Here is a 16,690-nt window from a genome sequence, read left to right as displayed (position 1 = left end):
CCCCTTGTCTGTGTCTTGTAGAATGCATTGTTTGAAGTTCTTTACCTGTATTTATTTCTCTCATATTAATCTTTTACTCTTTTGTTTGTGTTCATTTATTCATTTTTAGAAATTGCTTACTTATGTTAGACAGAAATGCTCCCTGAATAGAGTACCAGTTTATCACAGGGCATCACTCACACTTCCACCTACACTAGCTACTATAATTGTTCCTAGGTACGAGGAATCTTCAAAAAGTTTCCACACATATTTTTGTAAAAAAACGGTGAGGGTGGGTGGAGTAGTAATTGGTTGTGTCTGAATGACTGAGTGAGAGCTTATAGTCTGAATTTAGCACCATCTGATTTCCACCTTTTTGGACCGCTCAAAAAAGCTTTAAGGGGAAGAAGATTTTCATGTGATGATGATGTAAAAGCAGTGGTGCATCAGTGGCTACACACGCAACCAAAAACTGATGCCATTAAAAAAGTTGGTATGACGCTGAGAAAAATGCATCGGAATGTGACTATATAGAAAAGTTATGTCATTTGTTTTTGAAATTCTTAATAAGTAGAGTTTTAAAAAGTGCAAAACACAGACGAGACTTTTCTTCTTTGAGATAACACAGTCTTGCACCGTCGCTGGATGTTCTAGTTTACATTTATCTATTAACGTAGACTGTGCTGTGTATTGTAGCTTCAATTTATTCTATCATTCAAGTTATGAGTGTTATTTAATGACCTGTGAAATGTGGCGCACTTCTTTATCAATTAGCAAAATCTGTGATTTTTGAAAAATGAGGTCTGTGGAATTATTATGACATTATTGACATTTTTATTTTATACACAGCAAGTAGAATTCAACTAAGCTAATCTGGGCATAGAACTGTTTAAAATAGTATACAGTCTAGTGCTTAAATTAGCGCATATTTTATAGGGGTGAGGCATGGAATCATAAATGCAGAAGTAATTATGAAAATATGCTCCTTCTGGAATTAATTCCTGCAATGTTACAAATTAGGGCATGCCACAGGTAACTTGCATGTGTAAGTAAGTGGAAATCCATTCTTAATTTAACCCGACAGCTTCAAGCCACATTCTGCACTTCACAACAGTGTTCATGAGTGTGGGTGCTGAGACTGGCATGCAGTTCATACTTGTCTCCTAGTAAAATGTCTGAGGAAACCAACTGGTCTAGTTTTGCAGCAGTCACCACATGATTATGTAGGTATGTTAAAGAAAGGTGATTTAACACAGTGGAAAACATGCTTCTGGTCCAACCTTTCAAAAATGTCTTGCTGGTATGAACATGCTCCTGTCCCGACCTAAAAATGTGTTACAGGTTCCAATTTTCACAACATGTTTATGCACTATTAGAAATTGCTGATCTCTGGTTTTATTAGCATTTGAAAACCTGTACCAACTTCTTTTTCAGGTGAGGTTTGGAATATATTATTTATCCAAATCGGAATACAATCGTGACTGAATGCAAGTCAAAGAATTCAGGGTTGTGGGACTTGCTCAAAAGCCTAAGCATGGTGACTAGACATTAATGGGGCTTGAGCCAGCATCCTTCCAAACACCGGTCCATTACCTTAGCCGAGCTGAGCTACTACAAAAGATGGAGCATCGAAGAAATGAAACACCATCACAACTTTATTTTACTTGAATTGTGTTTACAAATCATTTAGTGATATTAGAATTTGGCATAGTGATGGAAACACAAGTGTTCAAAGCTTGTACGGTCTGTAACAGAACACAGGTTTAATTGCTACTTTCATATCAGTGGCGGCTGCTGGTCTTTCAAACAGGGAAAGCTCATTGTCGGCTTACATCATAAAATTTGTCAATTTATTTATATATAAATTCTGCCCTCTGTTCCTTTTCAAGAAAATGGCCTGAAATGGGTCTGCAGTTGCAGACTTAACTCGCAAAATCCGCGATGGGACTGAAGCTTCAAGTGATAGCTGTCAATCAAAACGGGATTCAGCCTTTCGACTGATCCTCCAATCATCTTGCAGAAGCTCAGCGTCCAGACCCGCCCACAGCTCCATTCACCCCCAGAGACGCTCAGCGTCCGGGGGCGGGACAAAATCGTGGCATTTATCCAATGACCGACGAGTTTCGAAGCAATGAAAAAAAACCCGCCCATGCAGCCCCATTGAAGTGAAGAGACGCTCAGCTTCTGCAGCAAATGCATTGAGCTACGGGAATGTATGAGAAGTTCGAGTCAGTCGATTTGTGATAAGTAGCTGATTCTGAACGAACTCGTCTTCGAGATGAACTTGTTCTAACGCATTTGTAGTCAGTGAAATGTTATCACAACTGTACATATTTGACCATTTCATTTTTGACATTTTAGGGGAAGCTGAGCTTCCCTTGCAGTCTTAGAGAAATCGCCACTGCTTCATATTACTGTTTTTAACCCAGCAGTGTAGTGGTGTGGGTTGTGCTGGTAGGAGTGTATCAGCTACATCTGTGGTTTTAAAAAAAGAGAGCCAAAGCTAGCCAAAACTTTCCCAGCCATAAATATCCACTAAAGAGTGTTCTGCAGTCAGAAACTGAAGAAAGATAACTCGACACACATAGAAAAAGATGAACTTTAGTCTTTAACTTGGGTGACACAGTGGTTTAGTGGGTAGCACTCTTGCCTCAAATCAAGAAGGTCCTGGGTTTGATTTCCAGATGGAGTGGTCTGGGTCCTTTCTGTGTGGAGTTTGCATGTTCTCCCTGTGTAGGCGTGGGTTTTCTCTGGGAGCTTCGGTTTCCTCCCACAGTCCAAAGACATGCAAGTGAAGTAAACTGGAGATACAAAATTGTGCGTGACTGTTTGACATTAAAGACTTACACTGATGAATCTTTTGTAACCAGTAACTACCTGTCCTATCATGAATGTAACCAAAGGGTGGTTAAAATGATGTTAAATGATGTTAAAATCCTAATAAATAAATGAATAGTCCACAAATCCAAACTAGCCACACACACATTTACATCTCAGTACGGTAGTGACACAGATGTAAATGTGTGTATGGCTCCCCCCTACATAATATCTGCTTCGAAGTGGTTCTGTTGTGGTCTGTTTCCATTAATATTCACATAGATGAGGCTGACAAATAGCAACTACCAGCAAGCTACACCTGAAGTTCTGTGAAAAACTTATTTTTCCCCTTTTTAACCTGTTTGTGAACTTCCACCTTCAAGAAATGGCTAGGTTGACTTATCAGTGCATCCTTAGCACCAGTCCCAAGACCAAGTAAATAGGAGGGTTGGTCAGGGGGCGTCCCTGCATACAAACTGTGCCAAAGCAAATATATGGACCAAGGGGAACAGCTGAAAGAAATCTTATTTTTTATTTGTATTTTTTTTTTATTTTTAAATTATTATTATTATTATTCTTATTATAATTATTATTCTTATTATTATTTATTATTATATATATATATATATATATATATATATATATATATATATTTTTTTTTTTTTTTTTTTTTTTTTTTTTTTTTTTTTTTTTTTTTTTTTTTACAGAGTTTGCTGCCCTCTGCAGGATAGTTGCTGTATAAGCACTGTAAAAGCAGTGTAAACCAGAACTAGACAGAGTTCATGTGTTCATTACTTTCAACTCCACACAGACAGTAACTGAAGCCGAGGATCAAACCCAGGACCCTGGAGCTGTAAGAAATGAAGTGCTGTTTACATTGACTGTTAATAGTTACATACCCTCACTGTTAGGACCTAAATACAACACAATGTAACAGGTAAAAATGGGCGGCACGTTGGCTAAGTGGGTAGCACTGTCACCTCACAGCAAGAAGGTCCTGGGTTCGATCCCCAGGTGGGGCGGTCCGGGTCCTTTCTGTGTGGAGTTTGCATGTTCTCCCTTTATCTGCATGGGTTTCCTCCGGGAGCTCCAGTTTCCTCCCACAGTCCAAAGACATGCAAGTGAGGTGAATTGGAGATACTAAATTGTCCATGACTGTGCTTAATATAACCTTGTGAACTGATGAATCTTGTGTAATGAGTAACTACCGTTCCTGTCATGAATGTAACCAACGTGTAAAACATGACATCAAAACCCTAATAAAACAAATAAACAGGTAAAAACAGCCATCACAATGCTACTGTCTTAATTCTTTTAAATACTTTTAAATTAATAAAAGTATGAACATATTTAAGGTAGTATAAACTAATTTATAAAAAAATAGCATATCATTATCTGTAAGTTAAATAATAAAAAAAAGATTTAAATGTACCAGCAGGCAGTTTGGCTTTTTAAAATCATTTCTTAAAACTAGATGCAATATACAGTAAGTGCAATATAAACATTTTTAATATAATCGAATTAGGATAGCAATGTGTAGTATGATGTTCAAAGGTGTTAAAATTTAGTACTACAACTTTTATACAGGTTTTTCTTTTGTTAGTGTGTTTAAATGGGTTTGGCAGAAGAACAATAATGGCAAAATTAATGACCACATCTGAATGGTATCTAGTAGTTTATCTGACTTTAACCAAATCTACAAATAAATAATTCATTGAATAACTGCTGTTAAAGATGGCATAACAAGTTGTTAAATGAAGAAATTACTATTTTTAACTGTCTTCAAATTGTTTCACAAAATGTATATTGTGCAGAATACTACTTTAATGATTTAGCCAAGAGGAAGTTGAAAAGTAGGCAACTGCTTTGAAAAAATGAAAGAAATGAAGGCAGGTTCTTGTTTAGGACTCGATTTAATAAATAAATTCAGAACAACATGGTAATATGTGAACATGTTGAAAAGCCATGTCAAAACAAAGGGCTTAAGCATCCTGGTTAAAATAATACTGCATTATTATTCACTTCATTATTCAGTGTTTTCCAGTTACATCCGTCTCAAAGGTTAATAAAAAGAAAACAGAAAGAGCAAGTACTTCATTTCTTTTTTTTAAGTGTTTGTGATTCATCTTATACAGTGGGGTCAAAAAGTATTTAGTCAGCCACTGATTGTGCAGGTTCTCCTACTTAGAAAGATGAGAGAGGTCTGTAATTTTCATCATAGGTACACTTCAACTATGAGAGACAAAATGAGAAAAAAAAATCCAGGAAATCACATTGTAGGATTTTTAAAGAATTTATTTGTAAATGATGGTGGAAAATAAGTATTTGGTCAATAATAAACAAGCAAGATTTCTGGCTCTCACAGACCTGTAACTTCTTCTTTAAGAAGCTCTTCTGTCCTCCACTTGTTACCTGTATTAATGGCACCTGTTTGACCTCGTTATCTGTATAAAAGACACCTGTCCACAGCCTCAAACAGTCAGACTCCAAACTAAACCATGGCCAAGACCAAAGAGCTGTCGAAGGACACCAGGAAGAAAATTGTAGACCTGCACCAGGCTGGGAAGAGTGAATCTACAATAGGCAAGCAGGTTGGTGTGAATAAATCAACTGTGGGAGCAATTGTAAGAAAATGGAAGACATACAAGACCATTGATAATCTCCCTTGGGGTCAAGATCTCATCCCGTGTGGTCAAAATGATCATGAGAACGGTGACGGAGACAGGACGACTGATCTGTGTTAAGGGAAGAATGAACGGGGCCATGTATCGTGAGATTTTAAGCCAAAACCTCCTTCCATCAGTGAGAGCATTGAAGATGGAACGTGGCTGGGTCTTCCAGCATGACAATGATCCCAAACACACCGCTCGGGCAACGAAGGAGTGGCTCCGTAAAAAGCATTTCAAGGTCCTGGAGTGGCCTAGCCAGTCTCCAGACCTCAACCCCATAGAAAATTTGTGGAGTCCGTGTTGCCCAGCGACAGCCCCAAAACATCACTGCTCTAGAGGAGATCTGCATGGAGGAATGGGCCAAAATACCAGCTACAGTGTGTGCAAACCTGGTGAAGACTTACAGGAAACGTTTGACCTCTGTCATTGCCAACAAAGGTTATGTTACAAAGTATTGAGTTGAACTTTTGTTATTGACCAAATACTTATTTTCCACCATAATTTACAAATAAATTCTTTAAAAATCCTACAATGTGATTTCCTGGATTTTTTTTCTCATTTTGTCTCTCATAGTTGAAGTGTACCTATGATGAAAATTACAGACCTCTCTCATCTTTCTAAGTAGGAGAACCTGCACAATCAGTGGCTGACTAAATACTTTTTGACCCCCACTGTACACTTGGGTTTGCCATAACATGATTTATATAAGAAAATAAAGCATGAATCCATACAACCTTAAACAATACAATTATGGCAGGAATTGTTTCAAACCAGGATTTTACACAGTTGGTACATTTTAATGCATAGGATTTGTATTGTTGTCATTTTATGACCTCAGTTGATCTTGGTGAAAATAAAGTAATGTAATTGCAGTTTGAAAATAGGACATTTTTAAATGACCATGCTATTATTTGAGCAGATAAAGTTTAATTAAAAACAGCCCTGGTCAAATTTTATGTTTTGTTCAACTACAAGAACAACACTGATTTGTACAATGTATTTAACATCAAATTAAATGTAAATAATGTGTTGAGATTTTTTCCTTTTAGAAAGTCAACAAAACATGGAATTATACTGGGGGGTGTCTGAACGTTTGTATTAAAGAGTAAATATAGCTTCTTATAAATTCACTACACTAACACATATCAGCAAAACAGTTTTAAAAAAGGATGTTAAAATGATCAAATAGTCAGTAATGTAAGTTTGGTCATTTCAATTATCAGTAACTATACTGCTTTCCGAATACCTTATAAAGGTCTGTTACTATCTGTTGCTTTTGCAGGAATGCTTGCAAAATACTATCTAAGTGATTGGATATCCAGTTACATATTTGCTCTACACAATTTGTACATTTGTATTTGAGGAACAAGTGCCTTTTTTAATCAAAACCCCACCAAGGCCTGATGCACACAACAGGAGTTTTAAAACCTTAGAATTATTGTACAACTAACATGACTTAACCACATGAGCATACAATTGATTTAAAAAGCAAATTAACATCAGAGATAAACCTGATGTTTAATTTGGGCTGCTTAGCAGGCTTTAAGATGTCATGTGCCTATCTACAGTATTCAGGATATGCAAAGCATGATATCAATCTGAATTAACTGTTTTAGAATGGAACCTTTTCCTCCTCCATGTTTGTGTTGCTTTGTCCCTTTTACCCACATACAACTGAACCAAGAGATAAGGAATGAGATGCAAGGTGCTAGTAAGGCCAGATCCATGGTGGGAATCAAACATTTCAGTACCACTCTGTGCATCATTAAGCTCAAGTCTATTCTCCTGATGTGTCCTTAATTACACTTAATCAATTTAGTCAATTAAACTAAAACTTAGGAGAAGAGGGGCTGCTGCTATCTGTGAGCTGACATTCATTGTTCCAAATCACCTTGTAAATAGTAACATTTAAAATAATTTTGGTAACATTGTGTTTTTTGCAACAGCAATGTTTTTTTTTATTCTGCACTCTTCTTGTCTCTTGTCTCTTATTTCTATATGTTCTCTTGTGATGTCATTTACTATTGCTTACATTATTGGCTACATTATTAATTTTAAATTTTAAGCGTCTTTGAGTATCTTGAAAAGCGCTATATAAATAAAATGTATTATTATTATTATTATTATTAAACACGCTACAAAATCCAGTATTTTGTTTTAGGTTGTACATTTATGCAAAATTTGTCAATGAATGAAAAATTGCACCAAAAATCACATTTTGTGCACCAGACACAAAGGACTTGCCCATATGGCATACTACTGCTGTAGACTATAATCAAAGTAGCACATTTCATAACATAAGTCTATAGCTACATGTTATGCTCATGTTATGTATATGCTTAGCATGTACCTATAAATTCATTAATGTAATAATAACAACAAAAACAAACTATACCTGATTGTCATGAGATCATAAAACCTGCTATTCATACACAATAGTACATGTGTGATATAATCAGACAGACTGTACAGAAATACAGAATGACCAGTCAATGTCTTCATAAAGGTCTGTTTTACACATTACAGTGAGATGTATTTAACTACTTTTCTCTGCTACTTAATATACCTGCATTACATATGGCTTGATATCATCAGGTGGAACATTTCATAACATGCTTTCAAATATAAGGAAGTGAGGAAGCTATCAGTCATTTAAAAAGAGTTGCAGGATGACCCAAAGGCAGCAGAAATCACTGTTATAGTGTAAACAATAAGCAATTAACTACACTGCATTAATTGCCACTTGCACCCCATACAAAACTACTCTGCTAAAATAAAACTATTTTGCATATACTGTACGCATTAAGACAAATTAGAACACTTTTGGATTTTGTTTTGTGATCAGAACACAAAAATAGTACAAAAGTAAACAATAATTTAGTGTATCATGTTTGACCAAACCAGGGTTGCACATATAATCTGAAGAACATGATACCCTGCTTCTTTGCTTCCAAAATGGTAGTAAGCATTGTATGCCGTTATAAAAAACATAAATGTAATGATAATAGTTAATATTGAGCTAATATTATTAATTCATGGTATTTAAATCATTTCCCTACTAATTTAATTTCGTAAACCTATCCGTGTTTATGCTTAGAATTATAATTTTGGGTGCCTGGGTGGCACAGTGGTAAATTATGCAAGACCACTACCACTGAGATCCAAGTTTGAACCCACAGCCTATGCAGCCAGGACGCTGTCAGGCATCTACATACAGACATGATTGGTGTTGTCTTTGGCCGAGGATTGGCCTGTGATAGACTGGCATCCTGTCCGGAGTGTGTTATTCCGGGGAAACCGTGCCCACTGCAACCCTGACCAGTGGTAAAACATGAAAATTAAATGAAGTACACCTTTTTTTGTTTATAGGTACAAAGTCAGAACACATTATATGTGCATTAACAGTGGACATATACTTAAGTACTTGCTTTTCTTTATCACTTTAAGTCCAGTTATTAAATTATTAACAGCGGTCTATGCATCAGCATTAAGTGAAATGTTTATACACAAAAAAAAGCATGACTATATAAAGAGTATGCAAGAATAGAAACAGTACTTAAAACAAAATTCGATATCAGTAAATTCTATACAAACTGTACATGTAGTTCAATAAACAGAGATGAGATGCATTATATTGTGTCCTATTACAGTGCTACAATATAAATGCATAGTTTTACAAGAAAAAACTTAAAAAGTATATGGAAAGATATTTAAAATTCAAATTAAGACTGCTGTTTAAGGCACAGTGATGGCGTGCATTATTTGCCTTCATATTTGGGATTGATGACGGTAGTGACAGCACTTTTATAGATTGGATTTTCTCCCTGTTAAGAGAAAAAACACATTTAAAAATTAGAAACAGCATAATATCCAGTCAACTGTTGAAGTTAGTGCTCTCACAAAGTAATTGATCCTTTGATTACGTAAATGTGACAGGAACACAAAAAATAGTTAAAAAAACGTTAAATTTTAAACTGTAAACAAAAATTTATGCAAAAAATTAATGAGACAACAGGAGTGCCCAACAGCATCCATACTATTGCTCTACACTTTAGCTCTAAGAAATGCATATTGGAAATGCAATAGCACTTCATGTGCTTCATGTGCCCACATTTCCTTTTGTAAAACTCGGCACACTGAAGGGGGCACATGTCCAAAAAGGTTGAAAACCTCTGGAATAGGGGACTGAATATAAAACAGTGGCAGTGATGTAGAACTGGAACGTTAACAAACCAAAGATTTTCAAACCAAAATCTAGTAAAAGGGATCTAGTAGCTAATTTCAGGATGGCATAAACTAAATGGGTTAATAAAGTAATAGAGATGTAGTAATGCTAAGGTCGCTGGTTCAAGCCAAACAACCACCAAGTAGGCCCCTGAGCAGGGCCCTTAACCCTCAATTGCTTGCACTGAATTTAATAACAAGTGTGAGTAGCTTTGTATAGAAGCATTTGCTAAATGCCAGACATGTAAATGTAACCATGGCCAGAAGAGGCATGTCTTTAAATGTAGGCATGGCACCAAAAATCTGAAAATTATACTTGTAATACACTAAGAAATACCTAGTGTAATATAACAACTACATGCAGCCAGTTCACTGTCTACATTATACCAGTGACTCTGAACTGATGTGTGATAGGTTTATCTGAATGATTTAAACTGTATAAGTAATCGATTTACATGGTGCTAATGTTGTGATCTCTGATGCTCCACTTTCAATAACCATCAGCTGTCAAAAATGAATTTAAATAACTACTTTTATTGATCAAACACCATTTTGTTAGTTATTGGTTAAGTGTTAAACCTGTTAAATTTTCATCAAATGCTTTATAAAGTTTATAGTGACTTCAGTACTGTATTTAGGTACTTAAATGTGTTGGATAATTGTTGTTTCCCTCCCCTATGTTGTAAAATTACAGCCTAAAGCCACACTGTTAAAATATCAGAATGATTTAATAGAGATCACAATGTACACAGAAAAGGCATAACATTATGACCACCTTCCTAATATTGTGTTAGTCCCCCTTTTGCTGTCAAAACAGCCCTGCAACTGCGATGCACTGTGTATTCTGACCTTCACCTGTCAGTGGTCATACTGTTATGCCTGATCGGTGGAATTAAATGAATGAAATAAATAACATCAGATATGGCAATGCAAACCATGTAGTAAAAAACAGAAAATAACACATCCGTCATTTCTTGAATATATGCCATTTTAACATTTTACTACCCAGAATCCACAAAATAAAATGTATTCTTGCAGTTAGGCCAATCACTCACAGAACTCACACAAGATTAACCAGGCCATGCAGATGTAAAAGAAAATTAAAACACACTTAAAAAGCAGCAGCTGGATTGTGGACTTATTAATAGGATTCTTGTAAATTGGATTCTCTTGCTAGAACAGGAAGGGCAAATGAAGAAAAAAGGTGAAACAGAATGAAGGAAATAGAAAAAAAGCGAATGCAAGAACAACAATAAGGAACTTAAAGGAAAGTAAAGAAAAATACATATTTTTCTCCCAGCAAGAATAATGTTTGGATATTCAGAATTCCTTATAAATCTGCAATGATTACATACTTTAATAGACTTAAACAATAACTTTTAAACACATACAGTATTTCTTTTTGCTTTTGATACAAAGTGGATTTTAGCACAAATCAGTATAATTTGGGTACCACCATCACTAGGAATGCATCAATCAAACACTTTATTTTAGTCCACTAGCTCAAAGACATTCATTTATTCTTGTATTGTCACATTTGGCCTCACTGTGGACAGGTCAGCAATCCATGAGGGCGCTCACAAATGTATTCATTCACTTACACCTTTGGGCAGTTTAGAGTAGCCAGTTAAGCTTTTGCATGTTTTGGGAAGGTGGGGAAAAATAAGTACCCTAGAGCAGTGGTTCCCAACCACCAGGACATTTATTGCACAGAAAGAATAAATAATCAGAGATCGCAAAAAAAAAACATTCAAAACATTTTGGGTGTTATTGTCTCGTATCACCTCTAGGTGGAAGCAGTGTCTTGTTGCAGCAAAAAAAAAAGCTCATTTTCAATCATTTGTGACTAGTATTGTTAAATCCTTCTGTTCCGGCCGGTCTGTGAAATGATATCTTACATAAAACCGGTCAGTGGTGCCAAAAAGGTTGGGGACCGCTGCCCTAGAAGTCCTTGCTGAATCTGGTTCCTCTTGAGGTTTCTTTTTTACAATATTTAGGGAGTTTTTTTTTCTGCCGCTGTTGCCCTCAGCTTCCTCTTTAGAGGTATTTTGACCCAGAATCTGTAAAGCTGCTTTGACACTTTAAATATTCATTGTAATCGCTATGCAAATACATTTGACTTGACATTAGGAGAGCACATAAAACTTCTCACAGACTGACTAGAAGCTAAGATCAAATGCACGACTGTTTTAGGATAGAAGCAGCTAATATTCTCAGAAACTCTATTTAATTAAAACAAGGTGTGCATGTCAGCTAAACTGTTTCCCCAGATCCTCCTATTATACTGCATTGAGCAATGACCGGGGATGTCGTGGCTGTCAACATAATTGATTCCAGACTACTCAAACCAAGGCTTTAGATGCTCCACAAATCCTCGAGACTTTAAATAACTGGCGCTGGTTTCCAAAATAATAGGTTTATGAACCTTTCCTGCCCTGCCCACATCACTAACTACTAACAGATTCTTTATACAAGATAAACAGCTGTAAATGAAACGGCTTAAATGAATACTTATTTAAAGTTAACCTGTATGTATATAAACTGTGAGATTTGAACTGCAGATGGCAGCACTGAACCACCCAGCCTCACATGAATGTCCTAAACACATCACACCATGGAGAACAAAACCCTCAAGATCTAAAATGGCTCCCATCGTCCAGCTTAATGAAAACAAATGTCTTTTATTAATCATATATGTAAGTTAGGAGACACAAGAGTTGACAGATCTAATCCTATTCCACCTTTGAATTAGATCAATGTTAGTCTTGCGGACACAATATATGTACAAGGTATAAATAGCTGATTTTACAATGTGTATATGCAGTATGCCTCAAAGCAGCTATAAAGAAATACAGGTTTGAACCTCCTAATTAGACACCTAGATAACTAAATTAATGGGTGGGTGGGTGTCTGGATTGAGGGACTTTGCTGATCCTGAGAAACATTAAGTAATTCATAAATTAAGCAGACCTTGTGTGACAGAGGTGATACAAAAACCCCAATAGGAACATTAAGTACATTAAATAAATAGAAATCACAGATATTACACCATTTTACTACAGTTCAAACTATACATTAAATATAATAAATTAGTGTTTATCATTGTGCTTGATTGATAGAACAAGGTGGTAAAGTCTTTACACATGTTGAACTGGCAATTTTAAAGCAAGAGTTTAATCATACATCTTTCCCAGTACACAAAAGGGTTTTCTCCAGGTACAGTGGACCCTTGACTTACAAATTTAATTGGTTCCAAAGGGCTGTTCTTAAGTCAAAACGTTCGTTAGTTAAACCTATTTTTCCCATAAGAAATAATGTAAACAGAATTAATCCGTGCCAGACCTCCCAAACCCTTACCTGTCTTGTTATAAATACAAGTATATTTTCCCTTAAATCTTAAATTATAGAATAGACATTACTGTAATAAACAATAATAAACAACAATACACAGTAGTACTGTACATAAAAACACACATCACATTTCAGTACAGTACGTGTGCTGTACCTTACACCGTAATAAATTCCTTTCTTTTTTATAAAATGTATCTACCAGAAACAATAACTCTCACATTTCTCTATTATTTCCTTCGTTATTTCAATAGTGTTGTATTTTGTAGGTGTAACTGCACGAAAGAAAGAATACTTTACTGAGCCAAATTCCTTCTTCTCTCTCACTCACTGTCCCCACTGTCTGATACACAGTGACAGCTACTGGCAGGAGTAATTATACAACAACAAATAGTGATTTTCTCACCACTAAGCTTTCTCTGCACATTCTTTGGGGACATTTTAAATATTGAATTTTACAAAATATAAAGAAAACACCAAAAAAACACTCCGCTGTCCGAATGTTCACTCACTGTATATATACAACCCCTGGCAAAAATTATGGAATCACCACTCTTGGAAGATGTTCTTTCAATTGTTTAATTTTGTAGAAAAAAAAATAAATCACAGACATGCCACAAAACTATCATTTCTCAAACTGTCAACCCTCTGGCATTAAGAAACAATAAAAAAAGAAACAAATATAATAGTTGTGGTCAGTCACAATTGCTTTTTTTTTAGATCAAGTAGAGGAAAAAAATATGGAATCACTCAAATCTGAGGAAAAAATTATGGAATCATTAGAAAACACTGCACCATTATTACTTTGTTGCACCACCTCTGGCTTTTATAATGGTTTAAACTCTCTGAGGCATGGAGTTAACTAATGACAAACAGTATTCTTCATCAATCTGCCTTCAACTGTCTCTTATTGCTGTTGCCAGATCAGCTTTGCAGGTTGGAACCTTGTCATTGACTATTTTCTTCAATTTCCACCAGAGATTTTTAAATGGATTGAGATCCGGACTATTTGCAGGCCATGCCATTGACATTATATGTTTTCTTGAAGGAAAGTTTTCACGTCCTTTGCCCTATGGCAAGATGCATTATCATCTTGAAAAATGAAGTTATCATCACCAAACATCCTTTCAACTGATGGAATAAGAAAAGCGTCCAAAATTTCAATGTGGACTTTGGCATTTATTGAAGACCATCTCCCCTGTGCCTTTACCCGACATGCAGGCCCATATCATCAACAACTGTGGAAATTAACATGTTTTCTTTAGGCAGTTATCTTCATAAATTTCATTTGACAGACACCAAACAAAAGTTCCAGCATCATCACCTTGCCCAATGCAGATTCGCGATTCATCACTGAAGATCACTTTTATCCAGTCACCCACAGTCCACGATTGCTTTTCTTTAGCCTACTTTAACCTTGTTCTTTTCTCTTTAGGTGTTAATGATGGCTTTTGTTTGGCTTTTCTGTATGTAAATCCCATTTCTTTTAGGTGATTTCTTACAGTTCAGTCACAGACATTGACTCCACTTTCCGGCCACTTGTTTCTCATTTGTTTTGTTGTGCATTTTCTGTTTTCAAGACATATTGCTTTGTTTTCTATCTTGATGCTTTGATGTCTTACTTGGTCTACCAGTATGCTTCCCTTTTACAACCTTCCCATTTTGTTTGTACTTGGTCCAGATTTTAAACACAGCTTACTGGGAACAACCAACATCTTTTGCGACATTCCACAATGATTTATCTTCTTGAAGGAGTTTTATAATCCTCTCACTTGTTTCAACTGACATATCTTGTGTTGGAACCATGATTCATGACAATCTGCTTTGTGCAACAGCTCTCCGAGGTGTGAGCACTCTTTTTAAACTGAAGAATAATTAGCAAATCTAATCTGCTGCAGATGTTTTGTTTTTAAACTGCAAATTACAGAGTGATTCCATAATTTTTTCCTCAGATTTGAGTGATTCCATATTTTTTTCCTCTACTTGATCTAAAAAAAGCAATTGTGACTGACCACAACTATTATATTTGTTTCTTTTTTTTATTGTTTCTTAATGCCAGAAGGTTGACATTTTGAAAAATGATAGTTTTGTGGCATGTCTGTGATTTATTTTTTTTCTACAAAATTAAACAATTGACAGAACATCTTCCAAGAGTGGTGATTCCATAATTTTTGCCAGGGGTTGTATATAGAGAGAGAGACGGTTGGAGTCAACTTGTTCGTGACGTCACGTTTTGCGAATTTCTGTTTGTAATCCGAAATTTGTTTGTACTTTAAATTGAAAAAGATCGTTCGTAACCTGAAATGTTTGTATGGTAAACCGTTCGTAACTCAAGGGTCTACTGTACTTAAGTTTGCTCCCACCTCCCAAAACATGCAAAAAGTGAATGAATTTATGTAAATGTCCTTGGATGTGACTAAATGTGTATCATCCTGAGATGGTTTTGCTCCCTGTTCTGGTTAAGCACCTTCTTTGTTCTCTATATTTTTGGTTTGGCACACAACCCTTTTCTGTTTGCATTGTTTTCCCCCCCAATTTACGAATTTTTGAATTCCTTATTACAATTTGCCTATTAACCATACTGGAGGGCTGCAGACAAGCACCACATGTACAGTCGCTGGTTACTTCTTTACACCAGATGGCCGTGGGTTCATCTGTACCACTATGGGGAGTCATTCCATGTCCTACTTAAATCTACATTTACTTGTGCCTGTGCATTATTTAAACATTAGGAGTCACTGTTGCAGCGGTAGTATGGAAAACTACATCTGAACTTTCTTCCTCAGACACAGCCAATTGTGTCTGCTGAGTGCCCGGCTAGGCCTGTGTAATTAGTCACCTTAGAATTTTTGCTCAAGCTTGTCAGTTTAATTGATATTTTTACGAAATTTACTGGTAACTAGGTGTCTGAGCATTTTATTTATTCAGTCTTATCCCAGTATTAAATAAAAACACTCGACACCATTTAAGATTTTAACATTTTACACTGTTCCCCACCACTGTACTACTTACGACTACTGACATACTACAGAAAGTTCTAATATGATGCATAAACACAGCTCGAATATCAAGCCTCACTAAAGCTGAAAAAATACTAAACTGCATCATCATCACTTTACAAGACTAAAAATGAAAACGTCATGTCTACATGATGATATAACTCCGAGAAAAATAATTATACCTTACAAATGTTTGGTAAAAAAACAAAAAGCTGCACAAGTATTTTCTTACCGTATCCCATTTAGCGTTCATTTTTTCTTTCTCAAACTTGGCGAACTCACGACGGTCATGAATGATCATGAGAAGTTTCCAGATTAACAAGAGAGCCAAACCGATCAGCACAATTCCCGCAACCACTCCAGCCACAATGGGGATTATATCAGGACCAGCTGGGCATTCTGAAAAACAAAGGATTATGGGAAGGTAAAACTAAAAATGCTTGTTTATATGTGTTTTTTTGGATTATCTTTTTATGCATTTCTCCCTATTTAGCATAGCCAATCTGCTGCTGGGGACCCCAATGGCGTCCAAAGGAGGGTGTATATTCGCCTGACACACACACTCCCTCCGACGTGTGCGCAATCCACCAATTCCTTTTTTATTCACCCATACTTTGGTGGATTTATGCGCAAGGTCGGCTTTTCTGATGGAGA

General features: G+C 36.0%; 1 protein-coding gene across 1 annotated transcript in view; it reads right to left on the bottom strand.

The window, feature by feature from the left end:
* Positions 1-6,135: 6,135 nt before the first annotated feature.
* itgb1a (integrin, beta 1a) overlaps positions 6,136-16,690 on the bottom strand; it is a 62,929-nt gene continuing 52,374 nt past the window's right edge. The window contains exons 15-16 of the mRNA XM_062991186.1: positions 16,269-16,435; positions 6,136-9,289 (exon numbers count right to left, since the gene is read on the bottom strand). Coding sequence (XP_062847256.1) covers positions 9,224-9,289; positions 16,269-16,435 — 233 coding nt within the window. The 3' untranslated portion in view covers positions 6,136-9,223. The remainder of the gene's footprint in view (positions 9,290-16,268; positions 16,436-16,690) is intronic.

The sequence above is a fragment of the Trichomycterus rosablanca genome, chromosome 3, assembly GCF_030014385.1.
Source record: "Trichomycterus rosablanca isolate fTriRos1 chromosome 3, fTriRos1.hap1, whole genome shotgun sequence".
Taxonomy (NCBI): Eukaryota; Metazoa; Chordata; class Actinopteri; order Siluriformes; family Trichomycteridae; genus Trichomycterus; species Trichomycterus rosablanca.
The sequence above is the reverse complement of the archived record's forward strand: the minus strand, read 5'-3'. Positions and strand labels throughout refer to the sequence as shown.